Source organism: Polistes fuscatus, unplaced genomic scaffold (assembly GCF_010416935.1).
Source record: "Polistes fuscatus isolate 324 unplaced genomic scaffold, CU_Pfus_HIC Scaffold4, whole genome shotgun sequence".
NCBI lineage: Eukaryota > Metazoa > Arthropoda > Insecta > Hymenoptera > Vespidae > Polistes > Polistes fuscatus.
In genome coordinates, this window is record NW_025113118.1 from 4,516,176 (window position 1) to 4,526,877 (window position 10,702).

Here is a 10,702-nt window from a genome sequence, read left to right on the forward strand (position 1 = left end):
ATGTTCCTGCCCTGTGCTTTTATACTCTAGCGTAAAGCAACAAGCGATGGAGCCAGATATCAACGCTTATTATTATCGACACCATATATCTAAATATAAACATACATACATTTATTTATTTATTTATTTATTTATCTATTTATTTTATTTTATATTTTATTTTGTATTTTATTTTGTATTTTATTTTGTATTTTATTATCTATTTATTTTGTTCATCGAGCACGCTCGAAAGTTTGAGTAAACCAAAAAATAATTGGCAAGATTAATAGCCATTCATCATTAAAAAGAAAAAAAAAAGTAAATCAATGCTGTTTCAAGTTCCGATTTAAACGGCTGCGATTTTAAAGGCAAAAGTTTTTAATTCATGCGCGCGTTGACTTGATATGAATTATTACGATCTGATATTTTACATATTGACAATACAATTGTAGCGTGTGAACCTTTTTTAACCTGTTGCACTCGAAAGTTTTTACTTTTACTCATATTACACTGGTTACTCTTTTTTACCTGCTATAATAATTTATTCGAATAACGAATGAAATAATATTACAATTTGTTTTCATTATTATTATATTAATTAGAAATGATTTGTATATCTTTGCTCCGGAACAGAATCCTCGAGTTTGAAGACAAATTTAAAATGACTCCTAGACTTTTCAATATTTAGGTCGTTCGTTTTTTTATATTTGCGAATAAATACAAAATATTACAATAACATTTTTAAGATAAATTAATAATAATATCGACAACCGCATATATTTATTACTTTCTTACATTTGTGTATTTTGTTTTCATTATTTTAATCCGTACTTGACATTTCTTTATTACATTTATCAACGAATATATTTTTTAATATCTTCAAAAATGAAGCACTAAAAATTAAGTAAAGAAAAATAAAAAAATAAAAGAAATTATTCTTTTAAAAAGCAACTTCAAGTGTGCTCGATGTTGTAGCTTAAACAAAAAAAATAAAATAAAATAAAAATATCACAAGGTAAAAAATGCATTATTTATGAATTTCAATTGCAAATAATGATTATTACCGATCCAACGATATATCGGTGATTTATGTGTTTCTTGTTAGTTAAAGGAAAGCGAGAAGAACGATCGTTTCTTTTCTTAACGTTAAATTGCCAATGTTATTACGGGTTCATATGTATATGCCTATGTGCGTGTGTATATTATATATATATATATACATACAAAAGTAAGAAAATACCTTGATCGCAATGTTTCTAACGATTGCAAAGTCCAAGAATTGCCACGCGTGTTCTTTCTGATATATAGATGCAATAGGTTCGTGCTGAAAATAGTATGACATTCTAAATAGCATCTTACACGCCAGCTGAGTGAAAGAAGAGTTCGCTTCTACGTGTATATGTATATGTATTTATCTATCTATTTATCTATTTATCTATCTATCTATCTATCTATCTATCTATCTATCTATCTATCTATCCATCTATCTATCTACCCATGTTTCTATCTAACCTATCTATCTAACTATGTATCTTATAACTATCCATATAAATATATACTCATATATATATTTATATACTATAATATTATATATATATATATATGTATATATATGTGTGTGTACATCATGACACTTAACTAAAACGTTAAAAACGTTCGATCCTCTCGCGTTCCTATTTGCAAGTGAGAGAACGGATTTGACTTTTTCTTTTTTTATTTATTTATTTATTTATTTAAATTTTTTTATCCTTTCTATATATAACATTTAAAATTTTATTGTTTTTTTGTTCATGCAAATATCGTGTCATCCACGATGAGTGATTCATACGAAATCTGTTCAAACTCTCTCACAAACAGATATAAATTGTGTGTGTGTACTCTCATTTTATTCGGAGACTTGCGCAATAACGTCGTTTAAAATTCAGAATAAAATATTCTTTCTTTCTTTTGCCCCCTACCTACATATTAAAATGTTGGAGGTGTAATATACGGGGTGTCCAAAAAGTCATTTAACGCACAAAATTCAATACTGATTTGTTCAATAAAATTGAAATATTTTGTTGTTTTTGATCATTTTAAGATGCGAATTTGCAGTCACAGTGTTTCGTTAGAAAAAATAATTAGCCCAATCGAAAGAAAAATGAAGAATTTTTCACTTTTGGGACACTTAGTATTTGCTATAATATATACAAGTGTTTTGACAAAGATTCGTTTGACGATTGATTTATTTTCTGCGCAAGTCTTTAACCCTTCGCGAACAAAGCAACGATCTTTGAGGAGCCCGAAAGAACGATTATTTCTTTTTTCATCGTTATATTTATCCTTTACGATTTTTCGTACGATATTCTATCTTTATATATATATTATATTTCGATGTATGTAATATTTTTCACGATTTATTCGCACACCCGTTTACTTTTCCCAACCCCTCACACACACACATACACACATAGACAAGTATACACGCACATTCGTTCGTTTTCCTATGTGAGACACCATTTTGAAACAATACAATTGAACCTTTATACGTATTTATATACTTTACACATAACCTATGTTTTTATAAACACGTAATATTAATATATTCGTTTCACGAGCCTGCAATACTCTATATCGAAATATAGTTTCTTTTTTCTTTTTTCTTTATTTTTGTTATTTTTAATTCTCTCGATAATTTGATATTTTCGATTTTATAAATACAAAGTTGTGTTTTAAATCGTTGTCGACGAAGAGGAAATAATTTGGTCGATAGCTAAAAGCTTTGATCGTTTGATCAGTTATAATTTTTCTTTTGGTCCCCTCTTCGATAGTTTTTTATTATTGAGTTCAATTTTTGCGATCGAATGAACAAGCATTCATAAAGTACAAAGGTCTTGCTTGGATCGATCGTTCATTTGCTCGAGAAACATTTAACTTCGAACTAATAGTTTAAGGGATCTCGTTTATTCGTGAAATATTTTTATAAAATATTTTTTATCTTTATTTTGTTATTTTTAATTTTTATATTATTCTCGTCTATCTTTAAAATTTTTCTTTTATCGTCGACAAAAATAATTTTCAAAGATTTGATATTCGTTCTATCGAATGTTATATAACATTAAACGAGAATTTCAGCCCAATTGTTTAAACTTTTATAAACCTAATTATTTCTTTTATGTTTATAGACAAAAATTATGTGCGCATATATAATTTTACAATATATTAATGTTATTATAATACAATTGTAAAAATTAAATTTATAATTATAAGATATATGAACTTTAAAGAAAATGAGGATTAATAAAAATGTGCTAATCGATGATTTTATTAATTCATTTGCAATATAATTGGTATACTTAAATTATAGAAAAATATTGAACAATAATATTGGAGAAATAATTCAATTTCAAGATACATAAATATTATACATGCGTATATATAAAAATGGAGAATGATTTATAATATTACTTATTTATTATATTATTAATTTAACTAATCACCTTATAACATATTACTTAATATAGATGTAATTAATAAAAATAACAAACTTTCGTTGAAAGAAAAGAGGGAGAGAGAAAAAAAAAAAAGAAAAAAAACCATTAGCAATGTCAATCAAGTGGTGATGATAAAAGAAAAAAGAATTCAAATATAAAAAAAAAGAAAAAAATAATTCAGATATATGAGAGTGCGCCAATTGAATAGAAACAAATAATAAGTTGAGCGAATTTGGTAGAGGGTTTTTTTTTTTTTTTTTTTAAAAAACGAAACAAAAAAAAGTAAAGAAAAATAAAAGGCCCAACCGGCATACATCAGACGCTCATATATATCTGACAGATTTTTTTTCGTGTCGATATGTTACAGGCAATGTCCGACAGCGCGCATTGAACCAGCAACGTTGAGAAAAGCTGTGCCCTTCTAACACACAAACACACACACAAATACATACATATGCACACACAGATTCGTCGAAGAGACAAATTGACCTACTCTAATTGTCGGACCTTGCCGTGTTGTTGGTTGTGTGTCTCTATCAGAACGAATCTATGCGGAAAAAAAAAAGTAAAACTCGATTGCGATTAATCGAGACTTAAATTAATGATCCTGAAACTAACCGCTAGTGTCTAACATTTCTAATAGGATTAACGTTTTTCGAATTATACAATATTACATTTGAAGAGACAAGTGGAGATCGTTAATTTTTAATTCGAAAAATTAGATATTTTTTAAAACGCATCGCATAAGTTCTCTTCATACGTACATTCAAATCCTAAAACATTTTAAACAAATTTTACCCGCCGAACACACACTTATCTTGAAAAACAATAATAACTACTATTTACTACTACTACTACTACTGCTACTACAACAACAACAACAACAACAAGAACAATTAATTATAATTAAGATTCGAATCTTTTTTTCGGAACGATTATTGAACGAATATAATAAAAGACGTAGAAATGAACGAAGTTGTAAAACGAATGAACAAACAAAAAACAGAATAAATAGAAAAAAGATTATCGTATGTGTAATTTTACGTATGTAATTACTACTATTGCTAATAATTAATAATAATAATAATAATAATAATAATAATAATAATAATAATAATAATAATAATAATAATAATGTTGATGATAATGGTGATTACTGAAATGTGATATTGGCTGAATAGACGAATGAAAATTAATTATCACTATTTTCCAACTGTGAATGAATGCGAGGAGAGAAAAAGACAGAAATACGTGTATTCAAATATTTCCAAACGAAATTTAATTAACGCGCTTTTTTCCTCAATTTTTATTTACTAATTTTTCGTTTAATATTTTTTATACGACAGGACATTTTCTCGAGTTTCTTTTTTTTCTATTTTTTCTTTTTTTTTCTTTTTTTCTTCTTTTTACAAAATATTTTGCGAAATTCAAAGAATTTGTTTTTTCATTTACAAAATTTTTCGATGAATCGATAGTTCGATCTTGTTAATTGAAAGTTTTGCACGAATCGTAAATAATCAAATCGAAATTGTGCGTGTGTGTGTGCGTGTGAGTGAGAGAGAGAGAGTGCGAGAGTGAGAGGACAGTGACCTATTTTTTTCATGTTTTTCTTTTTTTTTCCATTTAATTTTTTTTGTAAGAACTATAACACAACAAAATTATACAAATTTATATCTAATCTATTCTTCGATTTAGGAATTTTTCTGCTAATATAATAAATAAAGAATACACATTTTGCTAAACGTTACGTGTCAAATTTTCTTAAAATCAAATCTTCTATTTTTTTTTTCTTTTTATTCGAAAATATTTTGAAAAAATATATTTCGAGAGAGAGGGAATGTGTGCAGAACACAAAGGCGTGGGAGAATAAATCCTACGATCGCCGGTTCCTATGGAAATGAAAAGACAAAAGAGAAACCATACATATTACTTTTTTTTTTTGAAATATTTTACTTTAATTTCGATCAAACGAAAAATGTACGATAGATATTTCTTATAAAATTTTCTTTTCTTCGTTCTTTTTTTTTTGGTTTATATACCAGAAAATCAAGTGATATTATACATACACACATAATCAACGAAGACAGATCGAGCGATGCTTTAATTTGAAATTCTTCAACGCAATGCCGTTAAAAGTTCGCGTAAGTAACGATAGAAACAATTGTGTGACGTCCGTTATTTTATTTATTACAAATGATTTGATATACAGGCTGTTTCATAAGCGAATATTTAACAATTATTTACTATTATTCGATTTTACGAATAAATCGATCTTACGAGAATAATGAAACTTGTATAGAAAACATCCTGCATATTAAATCCGAACCGTGTTACCACGTTTTCATTTCTTTTTATATTACACCATATTTTAGCACCGTGTGTCTCACATTAATAATTTATGGGAAAAAAAGAAGAAAATAAATAAAACAGTCATCAATCGATTGACATTAACGCGAAAAAGGTTCGTTCGAGTAAACCTTTCGTTTATAACGTCGGTAAAAGAACGAACCTCATTTCGTCTGACCACGTTCAAGCATTTACTACTTAATTTACTTATACTATACTCCTAAGTTTGCGACTCGCACGACAACACTATTTACTTACTTACTTACTTACTTACTTACTTATACACACTTGCACTCCTTCCGATCTCGCGTATATAATTTAAAAAGAAAATTAAAAAAAAAGAGAGAAAAAAAGTAAAAAGAAAAAAGAAAAAAAAAAGAGTATACTTGCGTCTCTCTGGCTCCACGTGATCGAATCTTTTGTGCCATTTTTATATTCGTTTCTTTTCTTTTCTTTTTTTTTTCTTTTTTATGTTTCTACTTTTCACGTTCTTTTTTTGTTTTCTTAATTTTCGTTTTCCTATTATATTTTTATTATTAAACACTTTCTTCTTACGTTTGTTCGTTCGCAAAGCATTTAAATCGTTTAAAAAAGGAAAAAATAAGAAGAAATTATTTCATTTAATTAATCAATTCAAGTGAATGTTTTCTCGTAAAAATAATCTGCCCCTGAAATCGTTTAGTAAAATTTAATGGATAGAAAGAAGAAAAATTGGCCAACGTTAAATTGTTTCTTTACGAGTCAGTAACAATTGACAAATAAAAATATAAACGGAAATGATGAACGATTTGAATATTTCGCGAAATCATCCAGAGGACCGAGTCTTACTCGCAGATAAGTAAAATCGCAAAATTGTGTGTGTGACATTTGTAGGATGAAGAGAAAAAAGAGAGCAGAAAATTCGAGAAAATTGATGAAATACCTAGCGAATTCGAGTGTTGCTTTTGTACTACGAAGGTATTTACGATCACAAACGTTCTTCCTCTCTCTCTCACGGTAACATTACATACACCACTTCACATAAATTATTCTTAAAAATGAAAAACAACGTACTAATATTATCTTCCTACACTATTACATGTTTTCATAAAACATAAACAAAAAAAAAAAGAAGAAAATCAATTGTTACAAGAGATTTTTTGGTAGGTGTATGTAATGGCAACCCTCCGATTAAACAATCAACCGCAGCACAACTTTTTCATTGACACGATACTCCTTCATTCAAAGCTTTAGACGCCAAACATGTAGCTCGTCGTCCTCTCTCTCTCTCTCTCTCTCTTTTTCTCTCCCGTTCCCCCTTTTTAGCCCCCTTTTCTTCCTAACCCTCACCTGCAATTTCATTTGCGTGTGCCTCGGTAATTTTCTAGGTCAAGGCACGTCGAGATATCGCCAAGGCGGTCACGCCAAGCGAGAATTCGACTCGTATTCTTCTTATTCTTATTCTTATTCTTATTATTCTAATTCTACTTCTCTACTTCTTTCTCCTCCTCTTCTTCTTATTCTTATTCTTCTTCTTCTTCCTTCTTATTGTTAGTTTAGTTCTGCGTCCTTATTCTTGCCATAATGTGTAGCAAGCTCTTATGTTTCAATCGATATACAACGTGCCGTTAACTGAATAATTTCTTTTAGAAAAAAAATAAAAAAAAAATAAAATAAAAAAAAGAAATAAAAGACAGATGGAATAGAGTTTAAATCGTTACTGCCAAAGTTCGCGTGTGTTCCATATTATCCAACCGTAAATACGTATCTCTATCTATTTCTCGGTTTACCTTTAAGTAGAACACAACCTTGTTCATGTTATTTTACGTAAATTTGGGCCATTCTTTAAAATGGTTCCGTTTTAACGAAAACTCTCGGTTGTTTTTTATAAATCGTTCGAGATTTTACGTATACGTGTTATCGATTATCATAACGGAGAATTTTTAGAAATTATATAACGTGTATTGTATAATGGTAATTGTTCTGATAATAATTATAATAATTCTCGTAGAGAAACTTTTCTCGTTGTAGATTTTTGTCCACACATTTTTACCGTCAAAAATGAATAACGTCATTTCATTTCAATTGATTTTCAAGGATTGTAAATTTGAAGCACTCTTGGTACATACAAGAGGAGTATAATTTCATTTCTATCGATTTGTGATTTATAAAACTAAAAAAAAATAGAACAAAATTTTGAGATTAATTTGTTTCAATGTAGATGACAAATGACACGATTAAAATGAATTATTCGAAATAGTACTTTGGAAAATGAAAAAAGGTAAAAAATGCATGAGAAATTATTCAGTACGGTCAAATTCATCGTACACAATGTGTCGGAAAGAAGCCTTGTTAGATAGTTTTACACGATGTAATATTATACTTTTTATTCGTTAGATCGTTGTTTTTATTCATTAATTGTTTATCTGATTAATTCATTGATATTAGCTATATAGCGTTGCTCGATAAAAAGATACGCATAGTCAAAAAAAAAAAAGAAAAGAAAAAAAAAAAAAAAATTAAATAAAAAACGAAGCTAAACCAGAAAACACGTGTTACGTGTTCACGTACGTACACCAAACACCTTGTTAATTAGCACTATATTATCTCGTTTGGCACAACTGCTTACGGCCAACAGGCGAATCGAGTTAATTAATAATAGTTAAATCCCCTCCGGTATTACGGCTTTGCTAATAAGATTAATACTATTACTACTATTATTGTTATTACAGGGTGGACGTAAGATCCCTAGATAATTCCCTAAAATATCCTAGGTTGATATAAAAAATCTACGAAGGTAGATTGAAAAGTTTTGAGCCTCGACAGGAGAAACTTTTATTTTATTTTTAAATGAAAGTGAATTTGATCAAAAAAAAATAAATAAAAAAGGAAATAAATTGTTTCCGCAATAGGCTACAAACTTTTTATCCATCTCCCTTCTTTCCTGATTTCTTTTTTTCACAAGTTTACTTTTCATCAAATTATAAAACTGCAAACTTGACTTCGTACATTTGCAAGTTTAATTACAAGTTTAATTACAAGTTTAAACGTTATTAGAAATGTTTAATTGATTTTTCGAATCACCTTATAACTTTCGAACCACCTTAGTATTGTTGGGCCCACCCTGTACTATTTTCATTACTATTATTAATTACTATTGCTGTGTCGAGTGCACGCTAAATGAAACTAACGAGAACATTGAATTTGATATCTCTATGCTCGAAACATTTGTTCTGTTTGATGATTAGAATGACAAATCAAATAATATTTCTTTTTTTTTTCGTAGTATTTGTTGGCAGTAACGTGATCCATGTGCGTTAGAGTAACATGATCGTTATATTAGAGCGATACTTGATATTTTGTATCATAGTCAAAGTGAAAAAGTATTATTTTGTTTAGAAATTTGAATGGAATCGATGTTTTGAGTTTGATCAAATTCTTTCAATTTGTTTATTTCGAAAAATATTAGAAAAATATTGCTAAAAAAGATTAGTGTTACGGAAAAATTTAGTCAATAGATTTTGTACGTGCATGTTTTATATTGATTTAAATTAGACATACAAGAGAGTGTCACTTAAAAAATCCGTACACCGTTACGCTTATTAGATTTTTGCTTGAAAAAAAAGCTATTGGTATAGTGTGTTTAGAATGAGGACAATTTAGAAATAAAAATACATTAATACATCTTAATTTCATCGTAAGTTTAACTCGAAAGCATTAAAAATTAAACGAATAGAAAAATAATATACATAAAAAGACCGTTGCTAAAAATCTTACGGTGTTGAAATAATAACTGAAAAAACGGGAAAAATACTCGACTTTTTTTGTTCATGTTTAACAGTTGCTCGTTTTTTATTTTAACTGTTATTTAAAAATTTATTATTATCAGAATCAATCTAAATGAGATATAATATACGCGAGTTATAATTAAATAAAGTTTAAACGATTATACATTGTTTTAAAAAAACCATTACATATTTATTAATATACTTCGAATATTAAATAATGTCGATTAAATATTTTATCAGATAAAAATGTTCAACTCGAAGTTATTATTAGCCAAAAACGTTAAAAACAAATGTACTTTTAGTTTAAAAAAAAAAAAAATCCCAAATATCATTAAAACACGTAAGAGTTGTCCGACACATCTAAAAATAACTGTTAATTAACCGAAAAAAATATACATTGTAATTTAAAATCACGGAGTATAAAATGTACGTACCTTCCTCTTCAAAATCCACCGTCAGACTGGCACCGGTGTCTTCTGTGAAAGTACTTTTATTGAATGTTGTTTATATGACTTTCCGAAAAAGAAAATTCTATTTATTAAGAATATTACTTTTCGTTATGTATCTGTAGCCTTGAGAAAGTCACATAAACAACATCGAATAAAAGAACTTTCACAGAGGACACCGTGTCAGTCTAACAGTGGATTTCAACGAAGACGGTTTATCGATCTTATAATTCGAGTATTTGGACAACAATATACATTTTATTCAATTAATTAACAATTATATTAATACTCTAATGCACTCTAGTTATATTTAAGATTGTTTTAACGTTTCTCTGCACAATGATGACTTCGGGAGGGGGGCAGGGACGAATCAAATTTTCATCTAATAAAACATAAGATCAAAATTATTTAATATTCGAAGTACGTTAATTGATATGTAATGTTTAAACAATTATAAGTATTAGTAAAGAACAATACTATTTTTCATATATTTTAAATAATTGTTAATTAAACAAAGGTAATGTATATTATTGTTTAAAAACATGTAGTATGAGTTTAACGTACCTTCCTCTTCGAAATCCACCGTCAGACTGGCACCGGTGTCCTCTGTGAAAGTACTTTTATTGAATATTGTTTATATGACTTTTCTAAAAAGAAAATTCTATTTATTAAGAATATTACTTTTCGTTAT

At 28.0% G+C, this 10,702-nt stretch overlaps 1 protein-coding gene across 2 annotated transcripts in view; it reads left to right on the forward strand.

The window, feature by feature from the left end:
- LOC122521035 overlaps nt 1-10,702 on the forward strand; it is a 32,103-nt gene that overhangs the window by 13,759 nt on the left and 7,642 nt on the right. The window contains exon 4 of one of the 2 annotated variants that reach the window (XM_043641417.1): nt 6,672-6,755. The exons of the other annotated variant lie outside the window; for it this stretch is intronic. Within the exon in view, the coding sequence (XP_043497352.1) occupies nt 6,672-6,755 (84 nt within the window). The remainder of the gene's footprint in view (nt 1-6,671; nt 6,756-10,702) is intronic. 2 annotated transcript variants of the gene reach the window in all.